Source organism: Engystomops pustulosus, chromosome 3, assembly GCF_040894005.1.
Source record: "Engystomops pustulosus chromosome 3, aEngPut4.maternal, whole genome shotgun sequence".
In the NCBI taxonomy this organism is placed as follows: domain Eukaryota; kingdom Metazoa; phylum Chordata; class Amphibia; order Anura; family Leptodactylidae; genus Engystomops; species Engystomops pustulosus.
Window position 1 is genome coordinate 47,202,642 of NC_092413.1, and position 26,940 is coordinate 47,229,581.

General features: G+C 40.5%; 1 protein-coding gene across 1 annotated transcript in view; it reads left to right on the forward strand.

Moving 5' to 3' along the window:
- Nucleotides 1-708: 708 nt before the first annotated feature.
- Nucleotides 709-26,940, forward strand: part of PYGB (glycogen phosphorylase B) — a 35,420-nt gene continuing 9,188 nt past the window's right edge. Inside the window, exons 1-10 of the mRNA XM_072140692.1 lie at nt 709-1,055; nt 7,987-8,088; nt 15,821-15,899; nt 17,286-17,389; nt 18,765-18,896; nt 19,745-19,856; nt 24,217-24,299; nt 25,158-25,301; nt 25,915-26,007; nt 26,789-26,935. Coding sequence (XP_071996793.1) covers nt 813-1,055; nt 7,987-8,088; nt 15,821-15,899; nt 17,286-17,389; nt 18,765-18,896; nt 19,745-19,856; nt 24,217-24,299; nt 25,158-25,301; nt 25,915-26,007; nt 26,789-26,935 — 1,239 coding nt within the window. The 5' untranslated portion in view covers nt 709-812. The remainder of the gene's footprint in view (nt 1,056-7,986; nt 8,089-15,820; nt 15,900-17,285; nt 17,390-18,764; nt 18,897-19,744; nt 19,857-24,216; nt 24,300-25,157; nt 25,302-25,914; nt 26,008-26,788; nt 26,936-26,940) is intronic.

A 26,940-nucleotide genomic window follows, 5' to 3' on the forward strand; every position in this document is an offset into this window, starting at 1 on the left:
ATTATGTCTGTACTGTGACATCATTGTGTTTTTATCCTCTACCTTGACATCACTGTGTGTATTATCCCTGTACTGTGACATAACTGAGTGTATTATGTCTGTGCTGTGGCATCACTGTGTTATCTAATCATTTTGAAACAATCTGCTGGAGGTGTCATATTTGAGCTGATTACAAGTTTTGCTATGGGGCCCCAAGCTTTCTACCATAGTGACACCCGTGTGACTGTGGTCAGCATGGATGTAAACTCTGTACATAAAATAATAATATGACAAATCACTATTGCATGGAGTGGAGGGGGAACCTTCCTATTTATCACCGATTATAGACAGAATAATAAAATATAATATTATATTATATATTATTGTTGTATGGGGTGGGGGCACATTCTATATCCCCCCGGCTATATAGCTGTTATTTCTGAGGCTGCGCAGTGAGGACATGTAATCGCCACCAGGGTTTATGGATCTGGTACCAGCATCGATGACGTCACCCACACCTCCGATGCTGATAGCTACGTCATCGGATTCCCCTTATTACCTGCCAGCTCTGATCCTGTAACCTGCATATAGGATTATCATATGATCATCATGAGCTCATACACCTCCTCTACAGTACACAGTGATGATAATATGACATGGCCCGGAGGCCATGACAGGTAGGTTGTCCCTGATATGTATGATGCCAGTGTACAGGAGGCAGGTCTGCAGAGCACTGCGCATGCGCCTCCTCCCTCTGCAGCTAAGAAGAGTGAGCCGAGGCTGCCTACCCACACACACAGTGCTGCACTCACACTCACACTCACTGCACAGCCATGGCCGCCCCACTGTCTGATAGCGACAAGAGGAAGCAGATCAGTGTCAGGGGCATCGCAGGACTCGGGGATGTGTCCGAGATCAGGAAGAGCTTCAACAGGCATCTGCACTTCACCCTAGTGAAAGACAGGAACGTGTCCACCCCCAGAGACTATTACTTCGCCCTGGCACATACGGTCCGGGACCACCTGGTGGGCAGATGGATCAGGACCCAGCAGTATTACTACGAGAAGGATCCCAAGGTAACCCCAGTCTTTACCCCCATCTTCCATCTTGTTGTTGTTGTGCAGAATGAGTGCAGCATCTCAGAGGCTGGTGCCAGCACATACCGTCACGTAGCTGCAGGTGTGCCCCTGGCACTGCACCCATTGCTGTAATTCCACATACATCTCTATAGTCGGCTCTCAACAGGTTAAACTAGTCATCAGGATGTGTAAGTGCAGTGCCCAGTCTGCAGGGGGTGCCCTCTTACTGCACCATCATTGTGCCAGTGCTGCAGGGGCACACCATCAGTCTGACCTCAAGCTCACCCCCAGCCCCCCCCCCCTGCTGTAAATATGGATGTGTATTAGAATGCATGTGACCCCCTTGTCAGTACAAGAGAGGTCCCTCCTCTGTGCTTCCATTTATAGAGGAGGCCTCCTCCAGGAGAAGCCACTATGTCCCCTCATCTGCTGACCTTGAGGGAATCATCTGAACATCCTTTTTGCAGCCAGCTCTGTTTTCTGTACATCATAGTTACATTGCTGCTTGTATTAAAGGGGGGGGGGGGGCTTTACAGCCTTTGTATAATTTAAAGACTCAATACTCCATTGTATTGCTGATAGGAATGCACTCTTGTATCTAAATAATTGGATTACTCAAGATTTTACAGAGATATGCAAAACAATCCTCTGTATTTTGGAAAACTGGGTTCCTGGTGATGGTGTCCATATTGTCTAAATGTTGTTTATGAAACGTAAAGGGATGGCAGCAGCAGTCATGTGTTATAGAATTGAATTCATTGCTGCAGCTAAGTAAATAAGGACCAGAGCACCAGTGCTGGAACAGCAGGGACTTTACTAGTTTATTTTGTTTTTAATTGCATTCCCTTCCAATATTGTTGTGATACTTGTACTGTATTATACACAGTGTATATTTCATGTAATAAAATCTCTACTCTGGGATTGTATAACAACTCATAGATTATTTCCCAAGACAACAATTAGATAATGTAATAAACAAATAATCTATGATTTATACAGTAATAAGAAAAGTTGGAAAAATTGGAAGACGTGTTTTGAAATTACATAATTTATTTATAAATATACAGAATAAGAAACTATTTTCCACCAGTGGCAGTGGTAGCCATTTCAACAGTAGCTGTTGGACCTCTATGGGAATTACTGAAATTTCTGTAGTGAATGAATATATCCTTATTGTTACATAGTTTCTCAATTGAAAAAAGATATATTAATGTCCATTAAGTTCAACCATGGAGGGCAAGAAAAGGGGATGAGGTAAAATGATGTACGGCAACACAATTCTATATTCTTACATTACAATTCTATATTCATACATTACAACACATGTTATTTTGCTGTAAAAAGGCATCTAGGCCCCTTTATATTTCATTGTGTCCATGCCATCTAGTACAGGGGAGTAACTAGGAGAGGCAGGACCCCATAGCAGACATCTGAATGGGGCCTCTTACCCCCTTATAATATCCATATTCCAATAGCCAATTCATGCTGTATACTGTAGAACATGTACAGCATAATATGTAGATAATATAATATAATATGTATATTATGGTTCACGTCCTCCATTCTTCAATGTGTCAGGTCGGATACCTAGGCCCCCTGACACTGCGGGCCCCATCAGCTATGGCGGCTACCACTGTAGATATACCCCTGATCTAGTATAGTCCTTTTTTGGTCAGAGAGAGAGTCCTGAGACAGATTACCATCACGGCATCTACCATCTATCTATGTTCAGAATTACACACAATGCATAGGAGCTTTAGGGTATAACTCAGGGGCATAGCTACAGGAACGGTCGCTCTCACTACCTTGCCCAAAGTCCACTCTAGTACTATGAATGGTATAAGGGGAGCAAGGGGCCCTCTGTTACATATCTTGCATTGGGGCCCTGAAATATTAGGCAACCTCTAACAAGTCTTGTGTTGCTGATCAGGAATTTTTTTTACATGCTAATCTCTGCCATTTTTGATACAGCAGCACTGACTATGGCCACATGTATACTTAGGAATAGGATTATTCATTTGTATCTATATAGATCGCAAACATTGCTGCTATTTACTGTTATCATGTATCAGGAAATCATAGACTGCTATTAGCTGGTTGTGTAGATGATACAATATGATAGATGAGCTAGAGTTGGAGACAATCGATTGGATGACCTTCAGGCTACAGGGCTGTGGGGAGAGAAATGAGCGAATACATAAATTATGTATAGAAATAGCTATACAACATCTGTACTTCAGTTCTACCTTGATGATAATGTAGTCAGATGGAGCCTATCACCTGGAAGATCAATAATAAGCCTAGCAACAAAGAAATTTAGGGATGCGAGTACCATCTTACCAGTAGATTGTCTAACTGATGCAAAATTACCTTGAAAATGAAAATGTCTTCATATGTATAAGGCCAGGAGAACATTTGCTATTGAGTTGTAGCCTGGTACCGTGTTGTCATCAAGGCCTCAAGCTGCAGAGCTAGACATGACCACTAGAAGAAGTTTAAAACTATGCTGAATATAGAGGATGCACTGGGGCCTGATGAAGGAGCAAGGAAGACCCCAAAGGCCAAAGGTTGATGACCTTTCCTAAGGATAGGCAATCATTCTTTGTAATGCTGCATAATGTCATTAATAATAAATTTCAACAGAAGAAAACCAAGCAAAAAAATGTGATTTGTTTTTCTTTACCTTCACTATTAGGCTTATGTACAATACGGTCCTGTCCTATATGATTGTTCTGTAGGTCAGACTAAGGGTAAACTGTTAATCCTGTAGATGGATGCTGTCAGCTGCCGGCTGTTAGCAGGGGCTGGTCATTCATACGCAGCATCCTGTGCAGTCTCCCTCCCGGTGTCACTGTGTGCGTTTCACACCTGCACACCCCTTGCTGGTGCGCTCTATATTTGGTGTGATGATTCAGCTGTGTGCTCAGTATTTTTACTCACAGTGACAAGAATGGCTGCTTTCTGTTAATTGGTTCATCTGCTTTACCCATAAGCTCATTAGACACATTTTCTATCCAGTACATGTTTCCATAGTTATATTGTCCTTTGAGACAATCCCTGTTTACATCGCTGGTATCTCACTTTTTAGGATAGTCTATTTACGGTGATACAATAGGGAGTTTCTTCAGTATATTCAGGAAACTAAATAGTAATTTTTCAAGCATAGGATTATATGATTAGTCTGATCAGATGTATGGATTACACACATCAACCTGCCCTGCAGATCCTTCATTAGACAATTAAAATGTAGACAGGCTTCTTATGTCATCACCCTGTCATCTATCAATAGACATTAGACCTCATTATTCTAATTGTAATGGAATGACTTGTCTTTTTTATTGTATATATTTTATTTTATCTCCCAAATCTTATAATGTAGGTTATCACTATATTCACAATTTCTATTTACGACCTATCCATAGGGTAGGTCACTATTAGGTCATTTGTGGGGGTTGCGACACTCCCGTCCAACACTCCCGTCAAACAGCTGAGATCAGTGGTAACCCTACAAACAGGGCAGCTATGGCATAGCATATCATCCGCCTAGGCTTCGGCTAAATGCCCATGACCAAGCTAATTCCTTGTTCTTTACGTTCCATTTTCATCCATTTATAGTTAGTCAATTTTTAACAGATAAGTTGCATTTGTTTCACTTTTTTCCTGTCTGTGAATAAAATGGATACATTTCAAGAATGTATCCTAGTAATCATCCATACAACTACATTCCATTTTTTTTCCATTGTACACAGACACAAGGTCCGTTAAAAAAAATATTGATCCATTAAAAGTTTTTCATTTTCTCCAGCCGTTGCTGCATGTAGGAAACAGAGCAGAAAAATTATCCTATAGACGATGGAGTGTATCCCCTATAGACTAGTGTGATTTTTATATACCTCTCTACAGTGTAAGTGACTTCTTTGATGCATCTGAGTAAATCTAATAAACCGGCTCCTATGAAGAATATTTCTTATTTTTTATGTTATGCTATTTCTATGAAACATGAAAGATTGACTGGTCTGAGAGTCCCGCTCAAGTGAAATGACAATTAGTTTCACGGTTTAGGGTTAGGTAAATTCTTTATTAGATAAATGCTTCTTATGTTTTTCACAGTATGAGGCTGCGTACAAAAACAAAGTGACCTTGACAGCTTGACCTTACTGAAGTAATTGATTGGGTCTTACGCTTCACTTATCTATATTTCATTGCATGGATCCTGGTCAGAAAATGATTACTTGTGATATCTCATGGGATTTACATGCTGATGTGTTTGTGACACTCCAATTTTATGATCACTGTAAACCATTGAATAAAGAGCGTTAAAGAGAGTGCAATTAAAGGGGTAGTCCGACTCTTATAAAAATTCACCAGCTGGGCTTTTTATGAAAAAAATAAATCTGTACTCCCCTCCTCCGTCGTGGGAGATGGCTGGATGTGCCAGGCTGCCCGGAATTTGACAAAGCAGAGCTTCCGTGCCCTTGTAAACCAAGAGGGTCTCGGCTCCAACGGACCATGGCGCAGGACTCCAGGAGTGATGGAGGAGGTGAGTACAAGTTTATTTTTTCAAGTAGCCATACCCAGCCCGATTGGTAAATTTTTAAAACAGTTGACAATCTCTTTCCGCCATAATGTCATACTGATTAATTTCTAACACCCAGACTAGTTATTAATATTCTGGTGCAACATTATGTTGCCATAATGATGTATAATGACCTAAATACTAACCATATCAAAGCCCCACTGCAAAGACCTAGGTCAGTGTTCACTGCTTTTAAGGAAATCTTCATACAAAAGTAGCATGATAAACCAGGGACTGACTCTTTGATCTAGGCACTATGACTGTGGTAATCTTCTGTTGACCTCCTTCCTTTAAAATCAACTTTTAAAATTATACAAATGAGCCAGAAGGGTTCTGGGGTTGTAACTAGAACCTACCCTGTACTCTGGCTGTACAGGCTGTTATACTGTTTCACTCTACCCATGTCCCCTCAGCACTTCCCCCCTCCCTGATGGCTGATGTCATTTCACTGCATCAGACGAAGTTTCCACACATAGAAGGAGGGGGAAGTGCTCCTGCACAGAGCTCCTATTCACAAATAGCATAGCCTGGTTGGCAGTTAACATAAATCCCATCCATTATAAATCCCGTCCTAACTCAGCCTATCACTAATGGAGATTGAATAAACCTTTAAGAACCACCAATGACAGCTGCTGATGGTCAGTATGTTAGCTCCACATGGATTTTTTTTATCTGGAAAGAAAGAAAGCTTTGTGACATAGCTGTTGTCCCGAGTTGTATAAACTATAAATATAACATTATATCAAAATATACACTAAACATATAATAAACCAGACATCCTTTGTTATATAACCAGAGATATGAATGTGTTCTTTGCTAGCACATAAACATATTAATTGTAAGTATCTTCAGCCAAAAGTGTGATTTTTTCCTTAATATACTGTATATTATATCAATATATACAAAGAGAGTACAAAGAAAACACAAGGCAAAGAATATTGAATACTAAAGTACTGGAGCCAAGAGCTGGTGTAAATTATGTATTAGGGAGTTGCATAACTACTTATCCCTGATATAATGTTTTTATTACAGTGACTTCTTTACTTACATGAGAGTTAAAGAAAATCTACTATTAAAACCAAGCATGATAAACCATGGAGACTTTCCATAGATCCAGACACTGTAACTTTGATAATCTATATATATATATTGTTATCCTTGTCTTCCTTCCTTTTGAATCAATTCTTATTTATTCTAATGAGCCTGAAGGGCTCTTGTGGGTGTTTCTAGAGCCCCTTTGTTCTGTAGCTTCACAGACTGTTACAATGAGCAGAGCAGGTCCCACCTCTCCCCCTGCACTTCTTGCCGCTGCTGGATTACACTGACTGAGGGAGCAGGGAGAGAGCAGGGGGTTGGGTAAGACATGTATTGCTCATTATAATCTGCAGCACTGAGGGGCTCTGGTAGCATGCCCCAGGGTCCTTCTGGCTAATTAGCATCATTTTAAAAGTTGATTTTAGAAGGAATAAGGCCATGTATTACAAATATAAGAAGATGCCTGGATCTATAAGTAAGTGCCGCAGGTTTATCATGATGGATTTTGATGGTAGATTTCCTTTAAAGGGATTTAAAAGGAACATAAAACATTTTTTGAATGAGGCCCTGCTGACTAAAAATCCTGAACTACATTAAGGTTGCTACTCTGACATTTTATTAGTTTTATATATAGGACCTAAATATAGACTGAAACCAGAGCATTCAACAATGAAACATGATGTGTGCAGGATGAGAAAGGAAATGTTTATGTAGTTCACGTGAGAAAATGCTCAGCAGCGCACTATAGCCGCTGCCTTATACTGGACTGTCTTAAATTTCAAGCAAAATCTACAGAAACAGCAATTTTAAAACACTTACCTAAATCAACATTATTTTTAGTGATTATGCTAGGACTCCCTTCTGCAATTTTGTTGCATTTTTTTGTTGTTGCAGTTACTAAATATCTATGAAAAATTACTAGTTTTCTTGTAACGGCAGTATAGAAACTACGTCTAATTTGTCTGTGTGTTATACTTGGGCTCATAGACATAGACACCAGTGGTTTCCAACAGAGCTGCAGATTTTTGAGTAGGTGATATTTTGTTTTTGTTTAACTGTCTTCCTTGTTTTGTGATAGAATTTTCACCTTTTAAGAAAAAAAATATGTAGTTGTAGTAAACCAGATGCTCAGTCTGGTCAGAATAGTCTCTGACAACTGTCCCCAAGGTCAGCGTGTACTCCATCTTGGTGACATCTTTGCTTCAACAGAATTGCAATCTGTTACCGTAACCTTCAATTATGGAGGGTTCACATATCGATGCATCAATTAGTTTTCATTGTATATGCTGTAACCCGTCTTTGTTTTCATCCCTGCAGCGTATATATTACCTCTCTCTGGAATTCTACATGGGACGCACACTGCAAAATACCATGCTGAATTTAGGACTCCAGCACGCTTGTGATGAAGCTATATACCAGGTAGGCACTCCTGTATGTTGTGTGGAAGCTTGTTTGCCCAGCAGCCATCTCTCCTGGTTGAATATACTTGGCATCGTTTTCAATAACAAAAGGCATGGACATGTTGAACAACATGCCTCACTCTTGTTTGTCATATTCCAAAAAAGCTTTTTAAATATACTCAGGATAACATAAAAACACATCCTCTAATTCACTGTTATTAACAAAAAAAGCATTTCGCATATATAATTCAAATCTGTCTCTATCAGTCCTGGTGTATGCAATTTCGGTTGCCCCTGGATTTGACCATAAATCAAAAGTGTAGGGTAGGGCAGGACTGATTGTTCCCCTGTCTGACACTGCACTGCCCTCTTCTCTGCAGGACTTGTTCTACAAGCTACAGACAGATAAGCTCTTTATCCAGGGGAGGGAGGTACAGCAGGGCTGACAGTGTATGTTATTGGTGAGATAGCAGATCTGAGAATGTCATTGTGTATTATGTTCATCTCATGGATCTCACCATCTCTGATCTGTCTTTCTATGTGTCAGATACTAGTAAATGTTCAGAAGCCAAATGAAAGTGTAGATAAACCTGGACTCTGATAATTTAAGCACAGTGTCAGGACACTCATCTCATAGCACAGAGGAATCATAAAGTGTCTACTTAGAGAGACCCATCTGACCATCACTGAGTTATAGGAGCTAAACCAACAATAAAAATGAGTAAAATGTATCTATATTCTGCAAACATCCCTAGGGGATTGAAATTTAAGAATTTTCTTTCATGGGCTAACCCCTTTAACAGAGAATTAAAAAAGTGTCCCAATCACATTAGATAGTGGGTCAGTCCATCCAAAAATCAAAAGGTTTGACCAACAAACATCTGAGGTGTATGAGAAGCTTAAGACCAGGTAGACCATTAAAATAACTTGCAGTCTCCATATAGCTAGGGGTAGGTATAACATGGAAATAGGGTAATCAAAATAATAAAAATTGGACTCCTGGCTCCTCTTTTCCAGCATGATTCCTCATTCCCTTCTGTGTACAAGTTGTCAGTAAGTCACGTGCAGTGTGTACGGAGGTCACTGCTGAGGCCTGTGCTTGGCTGTAATAGTTACCTTGCATCTGGCATGAATGAAATATAGCATTCATTGTAATATACAGAGCAATGTTAAAGGGGTTGGCCACAAATAAGAGAGTTTACCAAAGTACAATGTTCTAATACGGTCAATCATATTGTACTCATATGACCTGTGGCACCTACGGGTAGGGAAGAGAATGTTTACAATAAGTAATAAATGGATGAACCTGTTTGGGTATTGTACATACCATGGTCAACTTTATTATTTGTGGACAACCCCTTTAAATAAGAGAATGTTTAACAGTTTCAAACTCTTTAAAAGGACAAAGTACAAGCTAAAATGTATCCAAAGTACTGACATGTAAATACATCCTGATAGTTCTCGGTAGTGGAGATCTGCAAGATAACGTTATGATCACGGGGCCAGAGATTTACCTCCACTTCTTATCAGCTCTGCACCAATAGCCTCAATAATGTGAATACAAATGACAAGTTTTAACCCTTAAAGTATTATTAATTGGAAATATATTAACAGTTTGTAGAATATAATGTCTTTGGGCTGTCGCATAAAACCTGTATTGTCTTTAGTTGTCTTAGAGGATGAATACCATCGTTGTGTGTTTTTGCCTTTGTGACAGTAATTATGACAAAGTCTTTTTATAGATTGATCTCTGTGGAGTGTTTGTCTCTTTTGTGCTCCATTAGGAACTTTTGAAGGACAAACTTCACCATATAACAAGCTAGATGTATTGATCTGCCGAGAAAGTGCTTTGACATTGTCACCCTTTTATATAGAGTCTTTCTCTATTGGTTTATGGTTGACATTTATTCTCCAATCTTTGCAACATATTATAAGATATGAGCCTTATTTTGCACAAATCTGCTTCCACCATCAATCATTACAGACAGACACCATGCATTATTTGTATACCAGTGCAGCCACAGCATAATGGTGTTTCAAGTAGGCATGCCAGCACTGTAAATAATTTAGTAGAAAGCTGTGAAAATAAGTTCAGTTTGATTCACTTGTATATACAAAGCATACCTATCACTAGACCACATTTCAGCCTTCCATTGGATGAACAAGAGTGCAAATCAATTATCCCTCTGCAATTGGTTAGTGAGACCAGCGGCATTGCACAGGGCAGCAGGAGCATACGAGCCAGGAGCCCTACTACTTACGGTACCTGGCTCGTGTTCTGCAGGTGACTGCTGTTTGTGTCGTGGCAAAGCAGGGAGTCTTAGACTTCCTGTTCTGCCAATAGGAACAGCACCACTCCTGGCACCAACAATGCAACAATACCACTACATTGCACTGGGCGCCTTACTTCAGCAACTTGGGGTTATTGAACATACCCAGGTAAACTTTCATATATGTGACCAACCCCTTTAAGTTATAAGCCAAGGTGTTCAATCATGAACTATGCTGCACGGTAGTTGTACAGTATATGTAATAAGACTACCACTGCTGGTGTGTTACTAGTTTAGTTACATTGTGTTTGTATTTGTGACTCACCACATCTTATTAGTAATTAATGTGAATATACAAAGGGGTTACATAATTTGTTTTATTTGTAATTGTATGTTTATGTATGTATAGAATATTGTCATAAACAAAGTGAATGGGGCTTATTGAATATGTGCAGCTTCCTATGACTATCCTCCTACCTCTGTGAACTAAGCTTCATAACGGCCCAGATTTATCAATATAAAGTCAGTTCCTATGGCACGCACAGGTTAAGGGCTCTTTGATACGAGCGTGATGTCCGTTGTACGACCACAAAAGTTTCCACATTCATGTGGCATCTGTCCATCTTTATTTTTCTCTTCAATTCCACACTAAAAATAAACAGAGAATTTGCAAAGGTTACATGTGAAGTCAGTGTTGTAAAAAACAAGAAGAAAATACTGCATGCTGCAAATTTTAGCGGCAGACCAGGCAGAATGAAAGTACGAGATCCACAGAAATCGCAGATTCATATGGTTGTGAAAAAAGCTTTTCTAAAAGAGCCCTAATGGCCTGACTAGTCCTGGACATGTAGCATTGAACAATAGCACTTACACTTTTGTAATATCGTCCTTGGAGCTGTTTTCCTTTTGGAATAGTTTTTCATTTAATTTCCTCTGCTCTGACCATTAAACATTTACCACTAAAGGCCAAAAGATATTTTTCTGTTTTTGGCACTTAAAAACATATCCATAGCAATAAATGGTGTTAATGTTTGTGTTTAAACTATATTTCTATAGTTTATACATTGGCCCATGGCCCATCCAACCATTGGTCATACGCTTACTGATCACTGGTTAGCATTACAGCCTTGCAGCGCTGGGGACCTGGGTTCCAGTCCCAGGGTCAACAAAGAGTTTGCATGGTCTCTCTGTGTTTGCGTGGGTTTCTTCCAGGTCCTCTGGTTTCCTCCCACCATCTAAAACATACTGGTAGGTGATTAGATTGTGAGCCCCATTGGGGACAGGGACTGATTTGGCAAAAGTTCTGTGCAGCGCTGCGTAATATTTGTGCACTATATAAATAAAGGAATTAGTATTATTATTAATGTGCACACAGACAGCGGCTGCTGTGACTGTTACTGCTTTAGGTAAAAAAGCCTATTCCAGATTTTGGTAAAGTTGTCCCTTTCATATCCATTTCCTCTTTCCCGATGCACTGTTGTTTGTCTCCGTCTGGATGCAGGCTTGCTGTTTAGTTCGCTTCGCTGGTCTTTGTTATGATATTTTAGTGCCTGGAAGGAAATTGCTTTTTGCTGCCAAGTTTCTTGCTCCTTAGCTGTGACTTGCCTTTCTAAACAGGACAGACTGAAGACGCTTATTGTTTTTCACTAAACTGGTTCTTAACTAATCTGCAGACCTGTCATTAAAGCAGTTGGTATGTAAGGGTCTGTTCAGATGAGCACGTCTCACTTCTGTGTAATGTCTGCGTGTCCTGTGGACTGCAGGGCACAGCACCATCAGGTTTTTTTCTTGCGGACCATCCATGCAAAAAAGTTGCAGCATATAATAATAATAATAATTTTTATATAGTGCACACAGATTATGCAGCGTTGCACAGAGCTTGCCAATTCGGTCATTGTCCCCATGGGGCTCACAATCTAATCAACCTACCTGTATGTTTTGGAGTGTGGGAGGATACCAGAGGACCCGGAGGAAATCCACGCAAAAAACGGAGAGAAAATACATACTCTTTGCAGCCACTGTGCTGCCCTACAGTACGTCTTTCATCCTCTTTGTGTCCTAGATCATGCCCAATCTATTTTGAGAAAGTTAGGGGGGACTTGTGTTCCCCTGTTTGTAAAATCAGTGGTGGTCCAGAATGTGAAAGGATTTAGATCAATAAATTAAAAGTCATTCCGCTCAGCTCCTCCTGATCGAAAACATTCACCCTGCAGATTACATGCCATGTTTATCGTGACAGGTTCCCTTTATTGTTTTTTCAATTTTTTTTTTTTTCGTGGAATTTTGACTTTTCAGTGGATGAACTGCCTCTGGTGCTGACATAACAACAAAACAAGAAAAAAAACAGCTCCCTCCTCTATTTAGTGGCCAGTCCAAGGAACTGCAGTTGAGCTCCTGAAACATCCCCTTGGGTTTTTTTACAGTGTTTGTAAAACAGGGTATAAATATTTAACATGTTCCACAATATATGTATAAACACTTGTAATCCTTGAGCTGCCAGCAGGAAGAGCATATTGAGAACTGGGTTAAGCCAGTTTTATTTTTTTGCTATTTCCTTTCTTTTTATTGATGTGTTATTAGATTCCTCTTTACAGCAGTACTAGGTCTGTCCCAAGTAATGGAAGGGTTAAGGAAAGAAAGTGAATGCATAGGTTAAGTTCTCAATAATGAGTTAACTGGAGGATGGTGCAGACAGCTTATGGGATCTGTCAGGCCGCTGCTCTCCAGTTTCCGATGTGAGTTCACGTCAAGCTGCACGTTCTCAGTCCTGCCTGCCATTGTGTATGGAGCGGATCATATTGCATCCAAGTAAGCTCTCTTTTATCTGAAGGTGCAGGAATAGCTGGCCTTATGTATAATGAGCTGTGATTCATATAATTGATAGAATAATGGAAGATCAGCAACAATAGCTTGCAATATTATTAAGTAATAAACACAGTTTCAAAACATTTAAAAAATCTCATCATACCCACGAAGAAAAGTGTACAATGATGAACCGATGCGGCACCCTTATGTCAGCTGAAGGTCACGACCTGGAACATGGCTATCAATGTCATTGGGGGAATACCGTAATGTGGCCTAGGCATTTATTATAATCGTAACAATAATTAGAGGTTACGTTTTATTTTTTATTACTCACCATTGGTAATTTGCTCTTGATTTCAGTTTTATCCTATTCTGTTATTCTATATAGCAGTGATGGCGAACCTTTTAGAGACCGAGTGCCCAAACTACAACCAAAATCCAGTAATTTACTGTGAAGTGCCAACGTGGCATTTTAAGCTGTAATTTATTGCTACGTGTTCTTCCACATCTTTCAATTGTATCGGCCACCTAGGGCCACCAATACAGTTGAAAGGTAGAGGAAGAATGGTGCGTCCAGCAGGATGACCTCCAAAGATAATGCAGCCCTGTCCACACCTCACTTTTCCTGCAGTTCCAATCAGCCAATAAAGTGTCGCTTTAAAATAGCGCTAAGAGCAGCATCTCATACGTTGCTTGAGACTGCAGGAAGATTTGGTGGATTTGTCCTATTTGGTCACCTCTGTCCTGTGGTGATGGCCTGAGTGCCCACAGAAAGGGCTCTGAGTGCCACCTCTGGCACCCGTGCCATAGGTTCGCCATCACTGCTATATAGGATAAAACCGACCAATTGTAGATCTCAAAACTCTTCCATTCCCTCAAAATTAGTTTTTCCATTGTTTGACATACTAAGGCCACCATACAGACAAAGAATACACCCCAAGAAGCTAAGAAACTATCATAATAAAGTAGTTGAACCCCACAAAACAGTTAAACGCTTTAAAAAGAAACATCAATTGATTTTCTCAAGACAAGATCTTGAAGAGCATGACAGCTCTCTGATAAAACTGCTTATAGACTGGTACTCAAACCCAAATCCCTTCATCAATTTAAAGTCCCTACATACTGGCTCATTGTGGTTCTGTTGTCGTAGTATACCCTCCTTATCTGTCTGAGGTGTATGGACCTCAGAAGGCTTTCAAATACTCACTACAGGGGATGAAAGAGAAAAATGACACAGAGAAGCGGCTTTCCTTAATAAAGTATATTACTGTTGTTTACTGCAACTAATTATTTCAGAAAAAAGGAGCCATTTTTCTACTACCCCCATGTCCCCATAGAGAATAGTGTGCACATTGCCAAAGTGTTTTTTTAATAAAACTAACCGATAAAAAGAAAAGTTAGATGAAAGTTTACCTTTCTCTCTGCAAAGCAGTGACACGTGTCCCATAGGACACGACAACAACATAGGAATGGCTGGTGAAGGGTTATTTCCCCCCATGGGAGGAACAGGAGATACGATAAATGTATGATCACTGGATATCTGCACATCGGAGCCTCCCACTTATCAGTAGAACCAGAGATTATATTAAACATCAGCTCCCTTGTTTTAAAAGGGTAACATGGACATCTGTCGATGTGGTGTATCCTATACTGTCCTGTTATTAGAGAACATGAAATCTTTCAATAACGTAGGCAGAACAGTGACCTATAGAATGGCTCCTGTATTTTTCATGAATCATAGATACAGGGGAGGAGTATCAGTGGTTATAATGTTTTCCAAAGGATACAGCTGCATGACCCCCTGGGATGTCCAATGTGACCCGGTCCCCTCTATTTCTTTTGGCTCTCATCCAAGTTATCTCGGCAGTAAATACCGTAAAACTGAACATATCTTTTGACTTGAATAGGCAACTCATTTTACTCCTCAGAAAAGTGTTATTTGCATAGTTGTGAAGCAGGGGTTAAACCCGTGGTTTGCCATAAACAATGGAGTCCTGCCGTGGTAATGGAAGCCACAAAAGCATAAAGTAGAAAAGTATGGAAAACATCAGGGAGATTGCAACGTGTCCTTACGACGTATAGGCACAGACGTATCCCGCTGTATGCTTGTATGGGTGGGTGTTTCCCCAGTGATGTCACTGTCCTAATATAAACAGTGACATCACCAGGCCCCCCCCACCCCTCCAGCTGAACGGCGTATCCATTGGCAAAGGTTGGGGAACAGATGCAAAACACTGCACCTGCTCCCCATGCCCCTCAATTTTCTCCGCTGAGCTCATACGTTGCTCAGCAGGTCGCAGTAGGATGGAAAAATGTAGCTTGCTGCGTCTCTCCTTTTGGCCTTTATCGGCGGATCCAGTGTAGAGTGGTGTCTCCGTCTGCCACTATACATCAAGACCCCTTACCTTAGTAAAAAGGTTCAAAAGTCAAAACTTTTGAGTAACATATGGCACAATCATTTTCATTGGTCTATTGCATGGTGAATAGTGATTTTTGGGACGTCTCTGAGGACATGTAGACCAATGGTCTCCCAAATCTCCTCTTTCCAACTATTGCCTGCCATGGTATACTAGCTAATTCATCAACAGCTCTGGAACCTCAGGTTAATGTCTCACGATGTAAACAGTGCACCACCGAAAACACATATGTATTATGTATACTTTTACTTTCTCACAGCTGGGCCTAGACATGGAAGAGCTGGAAGAGATAGAAGAAGATGCCGGTCTTGGAAATGGTGGTCTGGGGCGTTTAGCAGGTAACTTACACATTTTCCTCTTTGCTAGACATTTACATAACCTAAATACCATAATTGACACATATAGATAAACACTGGTACCGCAGGATTTTGCGTTGGGGCTCTTTCACATTGGTGTATTTTTCAAATAAGGGATTTTTCATTGAAGTTATTTTGGCTTCTGGACCTCTAAAAATTGATTTTCTCTTCCCGCCATCAGTGATTTTTTTTTTTCCTGATTTCTTACTAAACCATGGTTTTCAACTGGCTTTTTCACACTTCAGTTTCTCTGATCCAGCGTTGTTAGTCAACAAAACAAGACAAGTTCTAAAAAAACAAACAAACTATGATCAGAGGAAAAAGACTGAAGTGCGAAAAAGCCCATTTAAAGGAATGTGTCAGTAAGACAACAGTGAAAAATCACTGGAGCCAAAAAAACAATCTGTCCATGGGATCGAAATCGGGTAAAAAATCGGTGATATAAAAAAACAAAAACAAAAGTGAATCCTAAGGTCCTGCATTCAGTCTTCCCAGGCATTCATGTATTTTCTCATACAAATATGTTGTGTTAATCCTTTTTAGCCTCCCATAATTCTGGAGTGTTACATGGACACTAGATACTGTGTGGGGCTGAGTCATTTGGATTTGTACTCAATGATATCTGACTTATGGTGCAGCACATGAACCACAGTGTGTCATAACAGATCACCCATATACAAGCGGTCCCCTACTTAAGAACACTCGACTTACATACGACCCCTAGTTACAAACAGACCTCTGGATATTGGTAATTTATTGTACTTTAGCTGATCAGGTGTAACAGTTATCACAGGTGTATGTAATGAAGCTTTAGTGTTAATATTGATTCTTATGACAATCCAACATTTTTAAAATCCAATTGTCACAGAGACCAAAAAAGTTCTGGCTGGGATTACAATGATAAAATATACAGCTCCGACTTACATACAAACTCAACTTAAGAACAAACCTACAGTCCCTATGTTGTATGTAACCCGGGGACTGCCTGTATTGAGTGTTCACTTTCTAAAGATAAGATTTAGGGGTAAATACCATAGGCATTAACATTCTCAGCCCAGTTTTAGTTTAAGAGTTAGAGTTTGCTCATGTGAATTTGTTTGGGTTCCTCTGCCAGCTTGGCATGGGTTCATGTGCCAATACTAATGACTGGTTCCCCTTTTGAGAGATTGTCCCCAAAGCATTTCTAGGCCTCTAGCTTGAGTGCCATAGAGACACTTGTCAGCACTTTGAAACACACAATGCCTTCCTTCTTAGTGAATCGTCTCATTGTATACTGTAAAATGTTGGCATTTTGTCTCATTGCGGTTGTAGAAGAAAACATTTCTTTTTGATTCATGCCTTGCATTGGTTTGTTTCTTCTTTTTCTAGCTTGTTTTCTTGATTCTATGGCTACTCTCGGACTAGCTGCATATGGTTATGGAATTCGATATGAGTTTGGGATTTTTAACCAAAGGATTATGAATGGCTGGCAGGTAATATTGTATGGGCAGATATGTACATTAGCAATGTAAATTATGATATGCAACTATAGTTATAGAAAACATGTAAACATGTATCTTGAATAGTTGTTATAAAAATTAAGACTACTTCAAAAATTCCCCACTGAATCCAGTTCCTAAATGTACTGTGCCCTTCTGGTCTCTTCTTCCTGTTCCTGTCTTGTTACACAGGAAGTGCTTATTTAAAGGGAACCTGTCACCAGGAGACCCATTTTTAGCACTACCCCAGTCCACACAGAGCATAGTACATACACTGCCAAAGTGTTTTTGTATTAAATATTGGTTTTACAGAAAAAAAGATATGTTATATTGTACCGTTCATTAGCATCTGCTGTGTGACTAGGCAGTTGCCTATTGGGAGGGTCTGGAAAGGAGCAGTTTCCCCCCACCCTTGGGAAATTGCTTCTCCATGTGACCTTTTCAAATATATGAAAACGCCCATCACTGGGCTTAGCGACGCCCCCTGCTCCACTACAGCCAATCCCTAGTGTGGGGAGTTATTCATATATTTGAAAAGGTCACATGTTTCCCAAGGGTGGGGGGGAACTACTCCTTTCCAGCCCCTCCCAATTGGCAACTACCTAGTCACACAGCAGATGCTAATGAAAGGTACAATATAACATATCTTTTTTTCTGTAAAACCTATTTTTTATACAAAAACACTTTGGCAGTGTATGTACTATGCTCTGTGGGGACTGGGGAGTGCTAAAAATGGGTCTCCTGGTGACAGGTTCCCTTTAACCAATCACTACATGTAGCTCCTAGGCAAACCCCTACTGGCGGTACTCAGCCCAGTTGTGAATGCGTTTCAATAGAAACAAGGCAAACGCCAGGTGTGAACGTAGCCTGAATCTCCAGTCTGGGAACAATGAAAATTGTTGTGTTCACATGTCCTGGTTTAATTGCGCTTTAAAATGCAATTCTATAGGATTGGGGATCTTGTCATGATTTTATATGCGTTTTTAACTGAAATGTAACCAATGAAATACATGTGGGGCTCATTACCGATTGCATGTATTATTTGCAATCAGGCCAAGCCCCTCGCCATTCTGATCGAATCGAATTCCAAAATGGAATTCAAACAGAACGTGTGAATGCATCCGCAAAGATGGAGATCTGTGTTAAAAACCTGCATGAGATGTAGATTGAGAATCTGCGCCGTAGGTCACTTTACTCTTTAGATTTTTTTCTGCATGATATGTAGAAGTGATACAGGTAGCATTTTTATTTACTGCAGTCAATATTTTAGGACTCCATAATGGCAGAGATACATAATGGCAATTCCTTAGTGGGGAAAAAAGTCAACCACACACATGCACCTGTCAAAAATGATTTTTTATTTTAACAGGTTGAAGAAGCTGATGACTGGCTCCGTTATGGTAATCCCTGGGAGAAGGCCCGTCCTGAGTACATGCTTCCAGTACATTTCTATGGCAGAGTAGAGCACACAGCTGAAGGTGCTAAGTGGGTTGACACACAGGTTTGTATTTCACCTTACACCATACACACAAGTGGGGTATGTGCATTTTTTTGTCGCCCTGCAGTCACTTATAATCATCAAGTAAGGTTTCCAGCTGGCAATGCTCAACCAAGTAGGTAAAAGGGTTCTCCAGAGGTTGAAAAACTTGACTGTTTTCTTCCATAAACAGCGACCCTGCCCGACCATGGTTGGTGCCGGTATTGCAGCTCAGCTGTATAGAAATGATGGAGCTTATTTGCAGTACCACACACTACCCATGGTCAGGATAGGAGCTGTTTTTCTTTTTAAAAAAAATCAAGGCGGGGGGTATCAGTTGAAGAAACCCATGCCCATATTATTTTTAATTTTAAGCTAAGGTGGCCAACCTCTACAAACCAGTTGTTAAAGGGGTCGGGTGTTTCTCTCCAGCTCTCCAGTCCAGCGTGGTGCATCTCAGCACTGGACAATGTTTGCACACAGAGGCTCAGCAGTGACGTCAGGCCACCTCTGCTCAGTCACTGCTCAGCCTTTGTGTACAAGCTGTGGCTGACGTTGCATGGAGGTGCTTCTCTGGGGATAGTTAAGTATAAGGTGAATTTTACACCCGTGGGGACCCATACAAAAAGTCCAGAACTTGATCACCCTTTAATGCAGTATTGTGGTAATTTAAAGAAATAAAGAATACAGGTCACCTCAGTTTCAGTGTCAGCTAGCGAGTAAGTGGCCTCAGCCACGCGTGAAGATGCCCTGTAATTGTTGATGATCTTCATGTATGGCCAATTGATTTTTGAAATTATCTCTACAAAAAAATCGGCATTAAAAATTTCAAAAGCCACAATGTCATTAATTGGCATTTTTCTTTTTTGCAGATAGTCCTAGCAATGCCTTATGACACTCCTGTTCCTGGCTATAAGAACAACACTGTGAACACCATGAGGCTGTGGTCAGCAAAGGCACCAAACGAGTTTGACCTCAAGGAGTGTAAGTTATTTTTAAATGTTATTCTGTGTTTCAAAAATATTAATTCAGGAAGTGAAAGAGAAGATACAGTGTTGTGTGAAGAGCACTAAATTTAGGAGGAGTAGTGCTGTTTTTGGCCACTGTATGGTAGGTGCAGCCTAGTGCTAATATGTTTTACATCAACTGCAGATACAGTGAGCTCCTGCTCCAATTTCTTTCTGTAAAGCATCTTCACTAGCAGCAACATGGAGGACATTATTTAGCCAAAGTGAGCTGTATAGCTATGAATTCAGCCTGCAGTAAAGGCCTGCTCACTCACTTGTTTTATTAGCTTTTTTGTTGCTTACGTTCTTGTAAGCCAAACACAAGAGGGGCCAAACTCCCAGAACAGGAACAAATCATTGGTTATGCCTCATGATAACTGATACCAAAAACTGATAAAATAACTTGCATGTGAATAGGCTATCTTACAGATAAGGATGAATTTATAGCTACACTGCTCACTTTTGCTGTATAATGTCTACCATGTTGCTGTTTCTTCTGAATATCTAAAAGGCAGGCGAACTAATTGTCTCTGTTTCCTTACATAAATTACATGTCTTACATTTTTTTGAAGTGTTGATTTATACAATAAGTTTGTTTAAACTCTATTTAAAGTTTTGGGTACAGTCGGCACCCCGTCAAAAAGTATTATGGGAATAAAGAGAAAGAACTAGCTGTGTAGTGTACAATCTAGATAAGGGACAATTTATTACAATGCCATTCTGCTCTAGTTTAGTCCATTGGAATGGATTATGTATTATATCATGTGAAGAAAAGTTGTGCAATCTTATTTCCCAGTATAAACCCAGAAATAATAAAGCTGTGAGTTCTTACCATTCAGTCTCTCCAGTGGCACTATCGCATTGTGCAGATCACAAGTGACATTTTTACTGGAACGGGTCCTGGAAAGTGAAGTCACTTTCCATTTTCTTTACTTTTAATGGAATTTTAAAATAAGCTCTGGGGAAGCGATTTCTAAGCTACAGCTCAGTAATAATGAATGAAATTCACATTACAATTATAAACCCGTAAAAAGATGCCACATACAGATGTAGCAGAGTTTATTCTGAATCTGATGTGATATAACAAAGCAAAAGACACGTTTTGAAAAGGTCAAGAAGAACTTTGCTAGAATTGTTCATTTAACTTGTATATGTGTCTTTATTTTATATCACTATATACAGTACTGGCCCCTAAATTAAAAGAAATCTAACTTCAGAATCACTGACTACTGACATTTACATGTGTGGCTCATCACCTGCAGTCTAGTAATGTTTGTCGTATAGTGGAACGCCCACAAAAAACAATTTTTAAAAAGAGGTTGTAAAAATATGTAAATGAGCCTTAGAGGCTCTGGGGGAGTCAATTGAGCCGGGCTGTACCGTGTTTTCATTTTTGCACTCCTCTACTCCTTATCTGTCTGCCTTGTCCCGTCCCTCTCCAGGTAGAGAGCTGGTGACATCACCCGGCTCTCTGCAAATCTTTCACATCTTTCACAAATCTTCTTTGTGCAGCCGGCTGATTAGCAGATAGTAATGTGCGAGATTTGCCAAGAGCTGGGTGACATCACCGGCTCTCTACATGGAGTAGAAGTCATAAGAGGCGGGCCACTCGAAGAGTAGAGGAGTGCAGTTAACAACCCCAGAGCCCCTAAGGCTCATTTACATATTTTTAAAACTTCTTTTTTAGAAAATTGCGGGCATTCCAGGATAAAACTGAAGCACCACTGGACTGATGCACATGTAAGTGTACGGCCCCTTTCACACAGTCGTTCTGAGGACGTATGTTTGCAACTGGATATGAGCTCCCATAGACGTCTGTTCTAGAGCATGTTCGTCTTTTCCCATACGTACGGCACCATGCCTTGCTATGGAGAGGGAAGAGGTGAGCAGCGTTCATCCCTCCACCCGAACGTGTGTTACATCCGGGTACCAGTAACATAAGTAGCTTTAGTGGTAGAACATCAGTGATTCTGATGGTAGATTTCCTTTAAGTGTTCTTGGCCATCACATAAATGGATTAATAGATTAATTTCACTTCACATCTTGTCCTTTATGTAGTGGCTGTACCTGTTATTGCAGCTCCTTCCCTTCAGTTGAATTGACTGCAGCTGTAATATGAGGCACAGCCATAACGATGAGTATAAGGTGTGGTAAGTAGTGTAAGCAATGGACTTAATTCTGTCATCTGTATGGTGGGGTCATGAGATTTGGAGAGAGAGGTATCTTCTACTATCTTTTTTTTTCTGGGATGTTAATTCTGCTCTTTTATACGTTTAGCTTATACGCTGAGCGTTTCCACTGTGCATAAACATGGACATATAGTGGTAAATGGAGTCATAGTTTGTGCCTCCATGCACAGTATGCTTTGTACATTGTGTGAAAACCACTCTTTCCATCCTGCTAACTACAGATGAGCATCGCATATGCTCAGCGGAGGACATTGAACTCTGTGAGGGGCAGACGCAGCAGTATGGCATCTCCCCCAGCCTCCGCTGAGCAGAAGGGAGGTCCCCAGTGATGTCACTGTCCATATCAGCCAATCACTGCCTGCTACCAATGTTCACTCCTCCCACATTCGGGGGGAGGAAGAGGCATTGTTAAATATATCCGACTTAATGTGCATACTTTTGGATACATCTGTGCCCTCCTTCATAAAGGAACTTTGGAAATCTTCTTAGACATTTTTAAATATATAGCAATAAATGGACAACTGAATGTTGCCATTTACAGTACCTCGTCATAGTGTGTGACTCTACACACTGATTGTACAGTGATAACCTCTGCAGGGTATACCCGCCTCCCAGCTGGTAACACCCATTGGTTAATTTATTCATAACTATCTATAGCGCAACGTACAGTTCTATGAAAATGTATACTTTTTGTGAATACAGTATTTGATGTGTCTGGAGAGAAAGCTGTACCTGTTTCAGTAATTGATTATGTGTATAATATGTCAGGTCTGCATTCCAGATCTCAGACAGTGATCACATCTATCAGCGCTCCTCTATTTTTGTCTGGCTTACTTCTGATGTCGGGGCTGCCCTTTTATTGCTGCCGGCTTGACAAGGCAGTGTAGATAGAGGCTTCCATCAACAGCTTTCCCTATTAGAGGGAATACAAGGGCTGAGCTCTTATGGTTATCACTGCAGGACTAGAAGCTGCTCTGAATGGCTTTAAAAGGCGAATGCGTCATTCCCCGACCATTGCTATTTAAGGGTGAACTCTGGCAAGGTCATCAGGTTGTATCATTACTTTTATTGGAAACTTGTCTGTAGCTGATATAATAGCAAGAAAAACATTTGACTCTTACAGAGGAACATAAAATATACACATTTTAGGTGATGTTTTTAAGCACCATAGACTTACTGCGTATCACAAGTGACTGTAGGACGGTTTACATTGTTAAACATGTCAAATATTTCATTCCTTTTCTCATTGCTTAAGACCCATCAAATCTATTGTCCCTCTGAGTACAGGCAGTCCCGACTCAAGGACACCTGACTTACAGATGACCCCTAGTTACAGACGGACCTCTCTGTCCACTGCGACCTCTGGTGAAGATCTATGGATCCTTTTTATTTTAGCCAACAGGATGCAGTGATCAGATGTAAGGTGTCTGTAATAAAGTTTTATTGATAATCCTTGTTCCCATAACTACACAAAATGTTAAAAAATCCAATTGTCAAAGGGACAAAAAGATTTTTCTGGAGTTACAATTATAAAATATACCTGTTCTGACTAAAATACAAATTCAACTAAAACTGCCTCTATATAGGCCTCAGGGCTCTGCCATTAGCCCTATTTTGCTTACAGGTGTAATATTAGGTTCTTTGAAGTCCTGTTATACAACATATTTCCTACTTTCATTACTTTTAGCTATGATGACATTTAATCTGGTCCAAACGAGGTAAAGTTCACTGGGTGATAGGAGCGGTGACCTCTCTGCTGCTTTCCCTTTGTTTGGCAGGATTCTCAGTGACGCATTCTTGAGGAGGGCAGCCACCTCAAAATTGGAATAAATGCACAAATGCTCTGAGAACCTGGCCTTAGTGTCCAGTATGTACTGATATACTGTATATTGTGTAGTTGGTTTCTAATACCAATAAGTTATATTACAAGGTAGTTAAAGAGACAATGTTTTCCTTATCCCATCCTGGAAAACTTATTTGTGTATTTCCCAGAATCCCCTAGTGGAGTATCAGTGGGTATAAGTCTTCACACGCCTGCAAGTCGTCCTTAATTGGCTAAGTCTCTGTAAGGAGAACTCTTACTTCCCATCCTTCCTTTTTTATAGATCATTTATTATTATAATAACTTTTAGATCACATCTCTTACAGTTAATGTCGGTGACTACATACAAGCTGTTTTGGATAGAAATCTGGCTGAAAATATCTCACGGGTTTTATACCCCAACGATAATGTAAGTTGAATACTTATAACACATCGTCATAAACCCTGTAATATGGCACATGTATTATGCTGCAAGCCTATTTCCCTGTATCACTTAAAGGGAACCTGTTACCAGGGACCTCATTTTCACTGAAGACTGGTTGCAAACGCCTAAGACACCTACATTGCACATATGTCTTTGTGCCTTCTCTCAGCATTTTCATTACAATAAAATTGTGTTTTAACTTTCCTGACATAATCCTGTTCTGAGTCCCAGGGTTTGGTTTAGATGTATTTAAAGAAAAAACATGTGACTTGTCTGTGCTGCTCAATCACTTCTCAGCTCCCAGCTTCCACCTTTGTGCTCCTGTGTAACTCCTTCTTCCTGCGATCACCACAGTGTGGTGAGATAATATCAGTAGGGAGCGAAGGAGTTGACAGGAGAAGAAAGGTGAGGGCTGAAAGCTAAGGAGTGCGCAGCACAGACAAGTTACATGTTTTTTTTTTAATGCATCCAAACCAAATCACAACCCCTGGGACTGGCACAGGTTTGGTACAGGATTCTGTCATGAACACAGATGTCCAGTGCTGCTACCTAACGTTGTCTGCATATTTGTACACCGATAACTGTCTATAGACTCCCATTAATTGCATGTAGTTTAGTGGAGGTACATTCCAGTAAAAACATATAGTACCTGAATAAGTGGCTCATGCTCTTTACAGTGGTACAGATTACCTACAGGTACCATAATCTTGATGTGTAGAAGGTCATTGTGCCCCTGTGATGTGGTTTGTGCTTTTTGCTATGTCATGTACGGGGTCCCTTTCCCAGTGACTCCTCTGTGTAATGTATCTGGAAATGATATAACCTTTACTGTCCTCTCTGCAGTTCTTTGAAGGTAAGGAACTGCGTCTGAAGCAGGAATACTTTGTGGTAGCTGCCACTTTGCAAGATATTATCAGGCGGTTCAAGTCTTCCAAGTTTGGCTGTCGGGACCCAGTTAGAACCTGCTTTGATACCTTTCCGGATAAGGTAAATGGTTGCTTTTACAACGTAACCAAATAATATTAATATTTAGGTTCTGTCCTCATCTACATTAGGGATTCCCAAAGTAATGAAAAGCACACCACAATGTCAAATATGTCACATGATAACATGAGTGGCGCTCGGGACACCCCATTGGGTTTGATTGATCGTCTCCTCTTCATTCTGCGGGGGGGTTTTCAGTTGGGTGATCTTCCATAGAAACTTATTTCCTTGATGACTCAAGCAATAAAGCTGAGAAATTCTTTTGCCCAAATACAGACTGTGTATTACAGAAAAATATACAAGTACCTTGTTACCTCCATTTAAAGTAGAAAATCAATTGACTCCTCTTCTTATCCTCAATGTATTAACTACCGGTAATTAATCTCAAAGGCCCGTGGTCCGTTTTTTGCAGGCTATGTGTCATCTGCTTGTGAGGTCAACTCACACGCTGTTGACAGGAGAAGAGACTGTCCGAGCCTCAAAGATGGGCAGGAGTAGGAAGTCCTCTCACACGGGGCTGTGGAAAGCAATGCCTTTGTGTATCAGATTATGGAAACAACTTTTGTCTGCTAAGTTTCCAGCGTGTAACCTGTCTGATGCCACTTTTATTCCATAGGTTGCTATTCAGCTGAATGATACCCATCCTGCACTTGCAATTCCTGAGCTCATGAGGATCTTCGTGGATGTGGAGGGCATGGAGTGGGAAAAGGTGAGGCAACACTTTAATCTACAAGTTTCTTGGACTCTAATGTAAATGTTATGTAAATGTAAATGTTATCTGTGTTGTGCCTCCCCCCACAGTCTTAGTCTCCCACTTAAGTATTGTGCCCTTTACCCCACAGTTTAAGTTATCCTTAATAAGTTTGGTACCTTACCTCTCCTCTCCAGTAGTTTCATTGCCTAGGCTGAAGTCTCCTCCCCATAGGATTTGTGCTCTTGTGCCTGCCACCTCCAGTTTTAGTCTCTCATATGTTTTGTGCCTCATCTTAGGTTATGTTCCCCTTCTTCTCCATCAGTGCCTTGTGCCCCCCCCCCCCTCAATATGTTTTTTGCCTCCCAAGACCCCCTTGAAAATAAACAGGAAAAAAAATACTTACCTTTATTTCTTAAACAAGTGGCGCATCAGGAACTGTTGTCCAGCGCAGGGACTTGATGATGTCACTTCATTGCGCTGTCTACACTTGGGTGCTGAAGCCCCATACGCTATGTAGTGTGTGGCAGAGCAGGAACCTAACATTGCACCCTGCTCTACCACAACTTGGGAGTCCACAGGATATGGAGGCCATTGAAACAAGGAGGGGAAGTCTAAATAATCATTGGAGCTTGACTAAGGGATTCCCCTGAACATGGGCGCACCACTGCTTTATGATATATTAACATCTACTATATAGATTTTTGAAATACTTTCTGACACTTTATTTTGTGTTTAAGACAAGACAAACACTCAGAAAACCTTCTCTGGAGTCTTTACTGTAATGACCTTCTTTCAGGCCTGGGACATAACAAAGAGGACTTGTGCATATACCAACCACACCGTGCTGCCCGAGGCGCTGGAACGTTGGCCCGTTCACCTGTTTGAGAAGCTGTTGCCCCGTCACCTGGAGATTATCTATGCAATCAATCAGAAACACCTGGATGTAAG